Consider the following 14,549-nt stretch of genomic DNA (forward strand, 5'->3'; position numbering starts at 1 on the left):
TTTTTTTTGGCCCCTTTTGGGGCCCCGGGGCCGCGGCGGGGCAGGAGGCGGTGAGGCAGGGAGGGCGACAGTGGCCGGTTAGCTCAGTTGGTTAGAGCGTGGTGCTAATAACGCCAAGGTCGCGGGTTCGATCCCCGTACGGGCCATCGTGGCTTTGTCTGGGTCTTGGTCGCCTTTTTTCCCCCTCTTTTTTCCCCTCCCTTTTGTGGCAGTGACGGTGCAAGGGAGACAGTCTGTAGGTCCTGGCAGAAGGTTCCCCAGCAAAGCTTGTAGTCTCTCCCCCTACTTTCCCTATTCCTCCTTTTGCAGGTGTTCATTCCTATTCAAGGATAAACTTCACTGGATGTTCATGACAGTGCACCGGCTCCAGCAGCCCTGCAGACAGTGACCTGCGACTGACCTCAGCTGTGCCATGGATGGAGTTTGGTGTGCAGCACCTCTGCGTGGTGGCTGTGGTGGGGCAGGTCAGACTCCGACCACTGAGGGTTATTGTGACTGGATCTGACCACTGATCAGATTCAGCTGGGATATAGGTGGAGCCCAGATGGGCAGGGAGGGCAGCAGTTAGTTCTCCTTGAAAGATGACAGCTGGGGACCCTCCCCTTGGGTCAGGACCAAGGTAACTCCATGAAGTTGTGAGTCCCCAACTTACCATAGGAGTGTTTGCACATTCTGTGTTATCCTTCTAAAATCCTGAGAATTCTGAAGTCACTTGGGTAGTACCAATTCCACTTGACATCACAAATCTCTATTCAAACGTTGACAGAGCTTTAATTGGTTTGATTGGCTTACCTGCTTATATTACTTATTACTGGCTTATAAAACAAATCTCATTTGAATATAAAATTGTCTTGATTTTATAAGCCTCCAGGACAGTGTTACAGCAAATGATGCCCATTTAAACAGTGAAGAGTTATTGAAAACCAGCTTTGCACAGAAAGTCACCAATTAGCGTGCAACACGTGCACCTGATTAAGCATCCTAATAGTGACAAATGTCCATGTCCCCAGCAGTGTATCCCCTGGAAGCACATACCCTCAGATGGTAGATGGGCAGTTAGATGCTACACAGCTCCTGTCATATCCTTATCTCTTAATTTTCCCACATTTAAGGCTCCCTAAACCACCTTGATACCTTCTTTTCCCCACCTTTGGTTCCTCCCTCTAACCATCCCATAATAAGTCTTGTACAATCCCCAAATGCTCTTCCCTTGCATCCCATAATGTGTCCCTCACCCCTAGGCAGTCACCCCCTCAGCAGAAGAAGTGACCTGCAGAGTGGCCCCATTGGCCATCAGGGTGGGAGCTCCTCCTGGGCCCACCTACAGCCCCACGAGCAGCCAGGACAGGGGATCCCTGGCACCGTGGAGACTCCCAGGGCTCCTCCACCTCTCATTGCCCCTCTCCTCCTCTTCACTCACAGAGATGAGCTTTTAGTCACATAACCTAAGGCTGTCTCATGGCATGGGGGGGCTCCCTGCAGCCCTGGCTGACCCCACCACCCCTCATCCCTGCCCTGTCCATTCTGGAGTGCCCCTTGCACCAATCTCAGGGGACACACAACCCCCAGAACCCTGATCTGAGGTGCCATGGGGGACCCCAAGGTGCTGCACCCCAGCCAGTGCAGCCCCACAGCAGCATCTTCAGCTTTGCAGGGCCTGGAGGGAACAAGGCTGAGGCTATGAGGGGTCAGAAATGGGCTTGGGGGTCAGGGACACGGCTCTAAGAGTGGGTGTCAGGGATGCAGTTGGAACTCAGGCATGGGATGTAGCTCTGGGGTGTCAGGATGGACTGCCCCTGAGCATGAAGGTAATCCTTGACTATAAACCTCCTTTCTTGAGTGCCACTTCCCTCCAGGGCTTGTTCCCATGGGACTGTATCAAGCAGATCCCACAGAGACCAAACTCTGCTCTCCTGAAGGCCAGCACTGGGATCATTCGTGCCTGGCCACCTCCCCTCATAGCCCCTGCCCCCACAGCTGCCTGGAGATGCTCTGGAATGATGAATGGGAACACCTGAGCCCTAACAAACCCATTTACTTGTTTCAGGTACTTCTCTTGCCTCCCTTATCTGGCACAACCTCCTCTTTTGACCTGGCTCACGAGGCAAAGGGGACTGTAACACTTTATAATCACACCAGCACTGGGAGGACTGCCATGGGAAAGGTCCACCTGATTTCAGATATAATGCTAAAACCCCGTAAACAGGCACAGGAGGGGAATAGGGCAAGAACAAATGAAAGAACACTTCCTAACAGACTGTGTGGCCAAAGAAGTTTTGGAAATAAAAACCAACAGTCCTGTATTACAAATCATGTTTATTGGTTAATACACACAACACAAGCAGATTTAACAAACATATTTTATATACATTGTCAAGTATTAAAATCCATCTAGTTCCAAGGCCTTTTAGGTACTGTTGCCTCCCCCAGTGTTCTTCCCAGAGGCTCCAGCCTTCTGCATCCGGCTGGCACTGGGCTGTCGGGGCATCCTCTGGGCAGATCCTTCCCTGCTGCTCCTTTCTGCCAGAACCTGGGTCCCACTGATGGCAGAGCTGGTTTTATTTCTCCCTGAATAAACAAACACATCCATTAATTTTCACATCCCAACCCAAGCATCAGGCACACAGCAGCTAAGGGCAAGCTTTCCTTCAGGAACCATGCAAGAGGCAAAATCCTGTTGAATCCCGCAAACGTGTTCAGCACCCAGCACAGGAAGCGGATTGGTGAATTCAGCCCAACAGGGATCAGCACCACAAAACCCAAACATGTTGCAGCAGGAGCATTTTTCCTTTTCATCAGGTTTAATCTACAAAGTAACCAGCCACTTGGTTCCACTCATTCCACATGGGAACAGCAGCATGGCAAACAGCACTGCTGGGATACCAAGAGCTTCCAACACCTCCAGCTCGGATAAGTGAATGGATGTGTCAGTGCACACCAGTGTCTGAGGCTGTCACCACACCATCAGATCACAAACACTTCTCCCCATGTCACTTCTGTCAATCCATGAGCAGGTCTGGATTTCCTATCATTTTCTGGGATTTCCAGGAGCTCAGACTCCTGCCTAGGACTTAGAGATGTTCTTACTGAGTTCAGAAGAGTTTCAGAGTTTGCCTCCTGTGGGCACAAACCGTCTCCAGATGGCAAAGCGAGAGCAAGGAGCAGCAGTGGGTACACAGGTGGGAGCTGAGGGAAGCAAAGGGCACATGGCTCACGGTGCTGGATCCAGCAGAGGAGAAAGCAACAGGCTCTGTGTGCAGACACAGATGTCCAGAGGGGATAAAGGGAGGGTCACTGACTTTCCCTGCGCTGAAGAAAACTGCTTCAGGTGAGAAGTAGGACTTGCATTAGGAAAGAGAATAAAAGGAATGCGATGTGAAGGGTCGCAGCTTCTAAAGACAGCAACCTCCACGAAGCATCATAAAACTTCATAATAGCATGGAGGAAATAGAACAGGAATACACTGAGCTGTAGTTACATGCATGCAATTAAAATGAAGAGTGACATCTTGGCAATAGTTATCAGAGCAACTTCCACAATACCAACAGCTGCTCCACACTCTGGAGTCTCCAAGGGCACGGTTTGGAAATCATCATCTTGGATCACTTGTGCTATGCACAGCACACACAGTTACTTACCAAACCATCCTCTCTCCTTGGAGCAGCTGTCTGGGAACAGGACTCACATCAATACCACCAGTTAACACCCTGGTGTACCAGAAAGACAATCTATGAACTTCCAAATAAGAGTATGTGGCCACTACGTGTCTGTAAAATCTGGGTGGCAAAAAAAAAAAAAAATCCATTCACTTATCCCAGCCAAGTCAGGTGCTCTTAAAAAACTCTCTTAAGGTAAAGCACAGTAGTGACGTGCCAGCAGTCACCATCCCAAGCCAGCCAACCAGCCTTGCCAGCTGCCTTGTAGCTCAGGCATTTTTAAGCAGCTTCACTAGTGCAAGTGTTGACCATGAAAACAAACACATTGCCAAAGGCAATAGGTGATCTCAGAGTATTTGAGAGAAAAAGTGACAGGAATAAAAAGCATTATTCACTAAGATGCTTTTAGCAATCCAGGACAGCTCTTCAGGTGATTGCCCTCCCCTTTGTCACATGCATCTGTCTGGTGAGAGGGCAGGGCCTCAACCCTCACCCATGTACAGACAACTCCAGCCATGTGCATATACACAGGGGTACCATTAGAACACTACTGGAGTCAAGCCCTGGATGTTCTGACCCAGCTGAAACTACCTGGGCAGAAAGAGTCACTTGATTGAAGAGAAACTGCATTCAAAAGTACGTGCCCTCCATCCCCTTAGCCTTGAGATCACAGGGAAACAAACCAGTTAAACAGCATAAAAACTCAGTATATTTTTGGAAGTACCCTGTGTTGACTTGTGAACCAGCTCCTGAAGTGTGCAAGGATAGGAATGGTTTGTGCTTCCCTCAGTTACACTATCAGAGATAACAGATTCAGTTACAGGAAGGACAAAAGCAGCTCAACAACCACAAACTAATTCAAGCACTACAGAGGAACAAAAGGATTCCACCGGTATTTTCCTTGGGGACACAACAGGTCCTTATCTTGAATGTGTCTGGCTTCACAGAACAACTGCAGCCCAGACAGCTAAGGATGCAAGAGACAAGAGAGCCTAATCAAACACCTGCCTCCCCAACGGTGACTCCAGAAACAGCAGCTCTGCATTTATCTTCTCGAGAGCCAGACAGTTTGGAAGAATAGTATGTGCACACAAGCAGTCTTAAGTACCAGAGGGAGAAAAAAGTACTGCCTTGTGTCAAGCAGGAGGTAAGAGAAGATCAATCAGCTTTAGGAAAGGAACCCCAACCCCAAATATGATTTGAGAAGTAGAAATCGAAAGCTCCACTCTTTCAGTCTCCTCTCTACTCAACCTACCTGCTTTCCTCAAGGGATCCTTTCCTGCCTCTGAGCAGTAACAGGGACTACAAATCTTCCTCTCAGTGGTAAATAAATAAATAAATGTCTTATTGGTACCTTTACTTGTAGCCCAGTCAGCGATACCAGGGGTGCAGCACTCTCAAGATATCTCCTGCAGTGCATATTGATATATTGGCACTGACTATGGCCTAGAGCCACCACCATGAGAGCACTTTTAAATTCACCAAAATTTTGCTCCTGTTTCTGTCTTGCATTAAGTCTTACTGCAGCCATAGAAAACCAGCTGGCTTTTCTAGACTAAGAAAGACTCAGTTTTAGGTGGGAATAGAAAAAAACAAACCCTGTGTAAGCACGAGGTGTTACCTGGAGGACCACACAAACACCTTCTGGCCAGTCACTGGAAATGAGGACAGGGACAGGACTCACTTCAAACCTCAACACCTCCCACCCATGGAACAATCCCAGGCACAGCCAGACTTCACTCCACAAGCACTCCCAGTATGTGACCATGGCTCACTACACTCAATCCATTGCCAAACTGCCAGGTTTGCCCCCAGATTCCTGCTCACATCCCTACACAAACGTCCTTCTCTTCTGCAACACAACCTGGGAAATTCTCAGGTCCTCAAAACTGCTGCCACATCCTCAACAGCTAATACACACCCTGAACTCTCTCCAGAGCCAAAACATCACCCCAAATCATTCACCTCTCCTGCTCTCTTGAGGGAGGGCTCCCTTCCAGGCTGCTCAGCAGAGCCACAGGAGCTCCTCTCCCATCACTGATCATTATGAAATGCACTGGTCTTTTCCCTACAAATCCTCACAAGTCCCTGGTTGCTCCTTATTTTAGTAGTTTTCACCATCACACTTGGGATATCTCATTTCCTTCCCTTCTCCTGCACGTAGATTACAGAAAGAGAAGATGGTCTCTCATTTTTTTCAGAGAACTCTATTGAGTCTATATTTATAAGATTTTTTTGAGTGTTTCTTTGATAGGGTGAGGGGGGAAGAATGAGTTGTCACTCAATGAGTTATCAATCAAACTCATATCTCATTACTTTGCCACAAAGCCACACATGACAAGTCTGGCATTTACTGTATTCTTCTAAATCCGTTTCCTTTCTGTCAGTTCTCGCCTCACTGAGCATAAAAAAGAAAAAAAACCCCAAGCTTGAAAAGCAGCCTGAAAAGACATTCTGAAAACTTAACTCAATGCCCAGCAGAGAGCAAAACTCAGAGCATCAGGTAAACCGGCAAACCTTCCACAGGGGAAGTGTGACAGCAGAGAGACCTACATGGCCATCTATTCTATTGGAGCCTCATCAGGTTTTGATTCCAGCCTAGATTTTTTGTAAGTTGTTCCTAGGATAAGGAGGAAGAAATAAAAGCTGTTTGTGTGCTGTTTCTGCTGAAGTAGAAAAGACTATTTCGCTACCCATCCACCTGTGTTTTGAGAGTATCAAAATTTATCATAAACCCCCTGGGAGAGGAAAGGTGCAGGAACTTTTAACCAAGGGAATTTCAACCATCCAAGAAAGCACAGTACAGCTGAGAATTTTTTTTATCAGTTCTAAAACAACTGACATCATATGATAATTTCTGTACCACAAGATGACAAAGGTCTATAAATCGAAGGTATTCAGTTGCTGATGGACTAACGAAATGCCTACAATACAGAAGCATTATTTCAAAAAGTGCATTTTGGAATGTGAGCCTGGGGGAAGGGAGAGGGACAGCAACAACACACCAAGAATGCTCTGAGCATAAAACTTGACCTGTGTATTTACCATGTCCATCATTTCACAAAACAAGAATAAGGCCTCTAATTCAAAAGGCTTAAACTCTACTGTTTATGGGAGGAAAAGCTGGAACGAGTGAGAGTTGCAGGATAAGATCCAGAAAGCAACCTAAATGCTCCTTAGGAAATGCAGGAAATCCACTCATTGGAGTAGTCTTGTCAGAGTACTGGAAAAAAACTGAGTATGAGTGAAGCAACTAAGTAAGAAACCATGATCAGGACTCCGTTAGTCCTTTGATTAGTGCTACAAGTCACTGATGGATCATTCTAGAGAATTTTTTTCAGGGAAGACATACAGACCACCAAGTGCCCGAGGACGTTTCCAGGTGCATGGCACGGCTGAGAACACTTCTCTATCACTCAGATCCCATGGATATATTTAATCTGCAATTAAAGCATAACAGCCAGTATAGCCAACAGGAAAATTCACTGGGTGATTTATAAAACCCAGATTAAATAAATTTAAGGAAAATCCTTAGCAGCTCCAAGGGGATTCCCTCTGCTGTATCAGAGATCTACAGAGCATTATCCTTGTCAGCATTATCCTTATCTCCTTAATACAGGAGTCTACACTACAAATCCCACACCAAGTCCCTGAGATAACTCAAAGTTGAGTGTAAGAGGAATGCAGAGCAGCTGGCACGGCCAGCCAGCAGCACCCAAGGGCACTGGCAGCCACTGTGGGCCCACATAGCAAAGGTCACCATCCCAAAAGGCTCATCACAGCTAAAGACAGACAGCACAAAGTGAAAGAAGTGAGAAAAAGGGATGAACAGGGAAGGATAAAAAACACAAGGATTGCAAGAAGAACACTCAGGAAGGACAAAGTCAGCAACAAGCTGTGTAGTAGACGAGGGATATTTAGGAAATAATCAAACAGCAACACTTACAATTCTGAGACCTTGACTATCTAAATACTTACACAGGAAGAAAGTAGTTACAAATGCATGGACCTGGATAACTGCAGCCCATTGTCTGCCTTCTGACAGGGGAAGAAGCAGAGACAGAGCAGAGGGGCAGAGCTGAAGGGCATGAAGCAGCTCAGCAAGGGCAGGACAGGTGCTGTTCCAGAGCACAGAGCTCTGGCTGTAACCACAGACACAAGTCCCACCAATGCAGAAGAGGCATCTCTCACCTCCAGATGCCTGGTCCTGCGTGGAAGCTGCACCATCCTCTTCTTAAATGGAAGCAGCACCTTCCAACAGGAGATGGCAAAGCCAGCAGCAGACAGAGCTTTGGTTCCCCTTCCCTGCAACAGCTCCCAAAGGGAAAGGAGGCAAGGCAAACTGTTCTGCTCCTGCAGAACAGATCCAGCACAGAGGACACCCCCAGATACCCTATTAACACTTACCTAGCTCCTGAAGGATGGACTTAGACTGTGCCCAGAACTAGAAAGCTCAGTGAATGAGGAGTGATTCTTTATGGAATTGAGGGAACGGTATATTTAGATCAGATACTGGGAAGAAATGTCAATTTTAAAGGAATACTAGCTGGACACACTAGGACTGCAATCTGATTCAGACCAGGAGATGCTTGGCAAACAATGCAGAATGAGCATCCTAGATTGGTACAGACACAACCAAATTAAGCTCCCAAGACAGATACTAATTCCTGCAAATTCAGCCTCCCTAAGGTGCCTGTAGCACATCCAGGTGGTAGGAGGGAATGGTTAAGGGCATATCAACTCTACCTTAGGGCTTTTGGCTTTTCCTCTTGAGAAATTTAATGCTGATTAACAAACAAGTGGCCATCTGACTGTTACAAACCTGTGCCAGCCTACTACTAGCTAAAATTAGCTCATAGCAGTGGCTCAATGCTGGAAAAAAAGCCTAATTTGTCCAGAAAGTACCACCCAAACAGCACAGACGAGAGAACAGGAGATGCTCCACATTATAGACAGACAGGGACAAAAACCTTACCAGTGTGCCTTCACAGTTTGAGCAGCCTGTAACAGCTGGACCACCGACAGTGGAGAAGAGAGAGCAAAATTTAACAGCATCTTTTGTTTAAAATCTGTGCTCTTTTGGGATGTTTCCTCTCAGTACTGGAATAGCACGTTACTTCTTATTTAAAAAAAAACAAGTGCTGTACCTCCCCCATTTTGCTCAGAAAAAAGTAACCAGATAGGTGTCCTCCCCTGGCCCTGTACATATTTAGAGTTACTTCTCAGTCACATGTGAGGCTGTTCTTGTCACCATAACCACCTTCCCTGCAGGGAATTCTTCACCAAGAGCATCTCCTCTGAAAGGGAAACCTGTTCATGGTGAAGTCCATGGAGTCCTGGACACATTATCCACACACTGCAACTTCCATTTGGGCTTCTGCAGACTTCCCAAGTCTCTGTGCAGCCACCCTCAGCTGCTCAAGGAGGGGATTCCCACCCACTTACCATGTGGGAATCCACACTGGAGCAGCAGGCTCTGTTGTGAAGATTCCAGATTGAGGCATAATCCCTTTATCCCAAAACTGACTGCTTATCAAACAAATCCTGCTTCACAACTTCACTTTCTACAGGGCTTGGCAAGCACAGCTAAGAGAATAAATACACCCAACCACCAAGGCAGCCTCAGGAGTGAGACCAGACCAAGTGGTCACAACAGGGAAACATCACTCTCCCCATCTGTGCCCACCAAGCTTTTCTTTCTTGTCCTATTCTCTGAGTTCCCAACACAGTCCCTGCTGACCATTACTCTTTAAAGTTTTGACCTGAAATTCAGAGTGGGTCAACACAAACCCAGGAGGCACAACAGAGTTTTCACCCTGAAACAGAGAGAGGATGGGAAAATGGGACATAATACAATTAGACTTGACCTCATCATCTTCTAGGCCCTTGATGGGATCATTGCCCATTTCTGATACATTTTTAAACACAAGAAAAATGAGCCTTTTCACTGTGAATTCAGGCTTAGTGACAGCAGACTTACTTTAGTTACCTCTTTTTAAACATTTTGGACTGAATCCACAGATGTGGTGAGCAACCAGCCAACAGTCACTTGAGGGAGTAAATACAAGTTTTATTTGAGCTGGTTTGGAATAAAAAAAAAATTTATATATATATCTGGCACAAGTTCAGGGCTATGGTTGCTGCTGTCCACAGAAATCAGAGCAGTAAGGAAAGACAAACACAGTCAAAAGCAGTTCCTATTTTATCTGACAATTCCCCACAGCCTCCCACTTCATCCTCCCACCAAAATACCATCTGTAGAGGAGGGAAACCACTGGATGAGTGTTAGGAGGGGACAGAGCAAAGGACGCATCCCTCCTTTTCCAGGGATTCCTCATGGACCAGAAACTTTACCCTTTTTCTTCGAGTTATATACGAGCAAAGCAGCACTATGTAATAGTGTGGATTAAGGGGTTCTCTCTGTTGACGAGCAGAGCCAGGAAGTTACAAAACCCCGTGTGCTGCAGCAACCTCCCCCCAGCCCCCCCCAAAATGATAAGAATGAGGACAAAAGGGGGGCGGTTCGGCCGGGCCGAGGCTCACACGGAGCGGGCGCCCCGGGCCGGGTCCGCTCTCACACGGAGCGTGCCCCGCGGGGCCCGGCCGAGCCGCCCCCCGGACCGGCCCGCGGGCCCCTCCCCGCGGCGGGGCGGGCGCGGGGCGGGGGGAGCCCGCGGGGCCGCGGCGGGCGCAGCGCGGGGCCGGGGGGCGGCGGGGCCCGGCCGGGCCCGGGGGGGTGCCCGGGAGGGTCCCCAGGGGACTCCGCGCCCGGTGCCACCTCCCGCCCGCCCCGCCCCGGCCCGGCCCGGCGCGTACCTCGGGTGTCCGCGGGGAGCGGCGCTGTGGCGGCGGGGCCGCCCTCGGGCCCCGGCGGCAGCCGCTGCCCGGCGCACATCGACTTCAGCACCTGGAACACGGCGAGCGGCGCCACGTTCATGCGCAGCAGGTCCAGCAGCACCCTGAAGGGAGGACGCCCGTCAGGCGGGGAGCGCGGCGGCTCCCGCGGGACCGCGCCGCCTGCCCCCCGCTCGCTCACCGGAACACCTCCGGGTCCAGCCCGCTGCCCGCCGCCTGCGCCAGCTCGAACAGCTCCGCCTCCTCCGCGCTGAGGAGCTGCTTGCGCCGCAGCCGCGCCTCCGACACCGACACGGCCGCCATGGCCTCCACCGCCACCTCCGACGCGACGGAGACACGCCCCTCACGGCACGGACACGCCCCTCATGGCACGACACGCCCCTCACGGCACGGACACGCCCCTCATGGCACGACACGCCCCTCACGGCACGGACACGCCCCTCATGACACGGACACGCCTCTCACTGCACGGACACGCCCGTCACGGCACAGACGCACCGCCCACTGCACGGACCCGCCCCTCACGGGCCCGCCCCTCACGGCGCGGACACGCCCCCTCACTGAACGCCGCGCCCCCCCGCCAGCTCGGGCCCCCTCACGGCCAGACCACGCCCCTCGTTGAATGGCCACGCCCCCTCATGGCCCCGCCCCGCCCTCTCACGGCCCTGCTGTTCCCGGCGCTGCCGGCAGGCGGCAGCCGCGCTCCAGCCCCGCAACAGGGCAGCGCCTCCACCCCGGCCCCGCCGGCGTCCGTCTGTCCCTGCTGGTGTCTGTCTGTCCCCACCGCTGTCTGTTTGTCCCCCCCGGTGTCTGTTTGTCCCCGCCGGTGCCTCCTGTGCTCCAGGGCGGGGCCAGCGAGGGGCGCCGGGAGCGCTCGGGGCGGTGCCGCGGGTCAGGGTGCGGAGGAGCCGCGGGACCCGCGGAGCCACAAACGGATCATGCCCCGCGTTTTCGCTCCCAACCGCCCCCAAGCCCCGAGAGCATCTGGCGTGGCGTGGGGAAGAAAATTGAAAATTTGGGTCTTGAGTCGCAGCGAGACGAGAAGCCGGCAAACTGAGATTGAAATTCCTCTATCTAAATGGAAATGAGCTGTTGCCATCGGGGAGGGAGAGATGGGCTGTCCCCGCTCCTCCCGTCCCAGCACACCCAGACCAGCTGCGCTGTCGGAGGGAGAGCAGAGCAGGGGGATCGCTGTGTCCCCCCGGTACCGCCAGGAGAGACCCCGGCCCACCCCTACACCAGGAGAGAGACGCTCCCACTCCACACCCCGAGCAAGTGTGTCAAAATCATCCCCTGCCACAGGTGACCAGACCGTGTGTCCCGACAGGCCCCGCTGACAGGCAGATTTACTGCAGCTGCCGAGACGGGAATGAGGCGGATGATGATGAAGAAGGATCCTGCTGCTTATGGCCCCGAGTGGGACCAGCCCAGCAGGGACAGAGATGGTGGCGTTTCCAGCTGCCAGCACGAATTACCCGGCTGTCTGAGGGGCTGACAGTGCCGGAGACACAGAGCCTGAGGTTGTCCCGAATTTTAGACTTCCAGGGGGACCCTCGGCCGAGCGGGGCAGTGCAGGGTCTGTGATGCAGAGGGGACTGAGGAACATCTCAGTGCTTGCTCTCTTGCCAGCTCTGGTGTATAATGTACCTATTCCTTTGGGACAGGCTGGAAGTCAAGTGCAAGGGCAAGAGCCCTCATCTTGTGGGTGATACGGTCTCCAAACCTCCCTGGTCCCACCTGGACCACTTCCCCCAGCCTGTGGCACCTGAGAGCTCAGCTACAAGTCACAGCAGAAGAGGACAAGGTGCTTTTTAGCTCAGCCCTTTTCTGGAAAAAAAAAAAGAAAAAAACAGGAACCACCTTCCCTACAACGAACAGAAGTTTCAACTTGTACCTCCCTCCTTCCCAGCCCCAGCCTGTTCCAGCTGGCAGCTTTGCCTGCATGCTGTGGTCACCAGCATCACAAACAGGGCTGGAGAACTTTCCAGGGCAAGGGATGGAAGACCCTGCCCCTCCTGTGCCTCCTTCACAGGCCTCTGTAGCCATGGCTGTGGGTCACACCTTCCCCACATTTCTTGGTGTAAGCCTGGATGGGCACAGACTGCAACTTTGACAGCCTTCTCCTCTGAACTTCAAGGTTCCTTCTGAAGCATTTCTGGGGGCTCTGATCTCCCAGTTTCCCCCTTTTGCTCTCCCAATCCAACAGGTCAATAGAGGAAGTCCTTTGGAACCCATAAACATCCCCTGAAAATACGTCACTTATTGGAGCTGCAGTTTGGTGGCACCTGGGACTCTGGCCTAAATGATATTGGGCAGGACACTGGGTCTTGCTGCCTGCCAGAGACACCCTCCATTACCTCTGGCAGGACTTTAACACCCAGTCACTGCTCAGTCCACAGTTTCCAGAGCAGGATGAGCCAGGACAGCGTGGGATGGTGATGCCAGGCTGCACCTCAGCCCTTGCAGGACACAGTTATGAGAAGAACTGAGCAAATGGGGGCAGGGGAGGTTCTGACATCCTGCATGTGCAGAAGGAAAAGGGAATTAGGTGCAGCACAGAGCCTGCAATCTTTACCATGAATTAGCAGCTAGAGTTGGGGGTTGCTCAGATGTTGCTCTCGTGGAGGCAAAGAGATGAAGGAGCCTTCCCTGTGAATCAGGACACGCTGTGCACAGTCAGAGACAGCACACTAAAGCCAGACGTGCTGTGGCTGTGCAGAGGAAGCCCTGGGTGTGAGCAGTAAATCAGGGCCTGCTGGGCCTGTGCAGAGGCTGCAAAGCACGGGCAGTAAATCACAGTGTGCTGTGGATGTGCAGAAGGCATTTGGAACAGGGAGACAGGACGTGAGCAGCGAGCCCCTTGGTCCCACAGAGGCACAGGTTGGAGCTTGCCATTGAATGGAGAAAAATTCAGCATGCACGTGTTTATGGTGGGAATTAAGAGGAAGATTTACAACGTGTGGGTCATCCAGCTGAGCAAGATGGGAAAGGCAGAGAATGCCTGAGCACAGCCACTGGCTGAGGACACACTGGGAATGCAGGAGGGGCTGTATGAGATCAGGGAGAAAAGGAGCAATGTCCTTTCCCCATGAAGGAAGGGCCAGCTTTAGGATAACGTGGATAGGGCTCAAATTGCAAGCAAATGCAGCAAATGTGCCTCTCACAACCAGAAAATGGAAAAGAGGGACTCAAACATATCTAGACTTTCATAATTTTCTAGGGTTTTTCTGAAGGAAACCCAGATTCCAGGCAAAAAAAGCAAATGGAGACAGACTTTATCACAGATACATTGTCTCAGGATAATGTAACAATTTTTTTTTTTATTATTAACTTGGACAAGGGTATGCAGAGCATTCTAGTGCAAGGTGTCCCTGCCTATGACAGGAGTTGGAATGAGGTGCCTTCAACCCAAACCATTCTATGAATCTGTGCTTTTATGACGATTTTGCCTGGTTAGGTTTGCACCCAGTATGAACCACTTTCCAATGCTGGAAGTCATGGCTGTGGATATAGCAAGAGGAGGAACCAGCTAACCAAGTAAATGATGGGCTGTATTAAAGGAGTGTCTCTGAGCAGAGAAATGGTTCCAGCACTGTTCTCCACCTCAGTCGTGGGATGACCCCACCAATGGCAACAGTGAGAAGTGTAAGGTTGGGAGCATGGAATCATCATGCCTGGGATGTTTTGGGGGAGGGACACAAACAGATCAGTAGCAAGGTACTGGTGTGGTCTCACCTGGAAGATCATAGAATCCTAGAAGTTTTGGGTTTGAAGGGACCTTTAAAAGTCATCTAGTCCAACCTCTTGCCGTGGGACACGTTCAACTAGATCAGGTTGCTCCGAGCCCTGTCCAATCTGGTCTTGAATGAGTCCACAAATGCTGCCTCTACCACCTCTCTGAGCAACCTGTGTCAGGGTTTCACCACCCTCATTGTAAAATACTTCTTATATCTAATCTAAAATTGATGTTCCTTCAGCTTAAAACCATTACCCCTTGTCTTATGTGCCTGAGCATGCTGCTTTGGAGACAGCCTCCAA

General features: G+C 50.8%; 1 protein-coding gene, 1 long non-coding RNA gene and 1 other non-coding gene across 4 annotated transcripts; 2 read left to right on the top strand and 1 right to left on the bottom strand.

The window, feature by feature from the left end:
* On the top strand, positions 1–2,420 carry LOC120325005. 2 transcript variants are annotated; one of them, XR_005566761.1, is made up of 3 exons: positions 1–90; positions 310–464; positions 2,048–2,420. It is a non-coding gene; the product is annotated as an uncharacterized LOC120325005 (long non-coding RNA). The 2 variants fall into 2 exon arrangements; XR_005566762.1 differs by lacking the exon at positions 1–90 and adding an exon at positions 203–235.
* TRNAI-AAU lies at positions 73–146 on the top strand. The gene has a single exon. It is a non-coding gene; the product is annotated as a tRNA-Ile (tRNA).
* On the bottom strand, positions 2,297–10,865 carry LOC113998792 (mitotic-spindle organizing protein 2B-like). Its single transcript, XM_027741804.2, has 3 exons — positions 10,693–10,865; positions 10,473–10,615; positions 2,297–2,568 (listed from the first exon to the last, which is right to left on the bottom strand). The coding sequence occupies exons 1-3, from the start codon at positions 10,812–10,814 to the stop codon at positions 2,408–2,410; spliced, it is 426 nt and encodes a 141-aa protein (XP_027597605.1). The 5' UTR covers positions 10,815–10,865; the 3' UTR covers positions 2,297–2,407.
* Positions 10,866–14,549: the final 3,684 nt, after the last annotated feature.

This window comes from Pipra filicauda, unplaced genomic scaffold (assembly GCF_003945595.2).
Source record: "Pipra filicauda isolate LSUMZ 115617 unplaced genomic scaffold, ASM394559v2 scaffold7_size6619720_pilon, whole genome shotgun sequence".
In the NCBI taxonomy this organism is placed as follows: Eukaryota; Metazoa; Chordata; class Aves; order Passeriformes; family Pipridae; genus Pipra; species Pipra filicauda.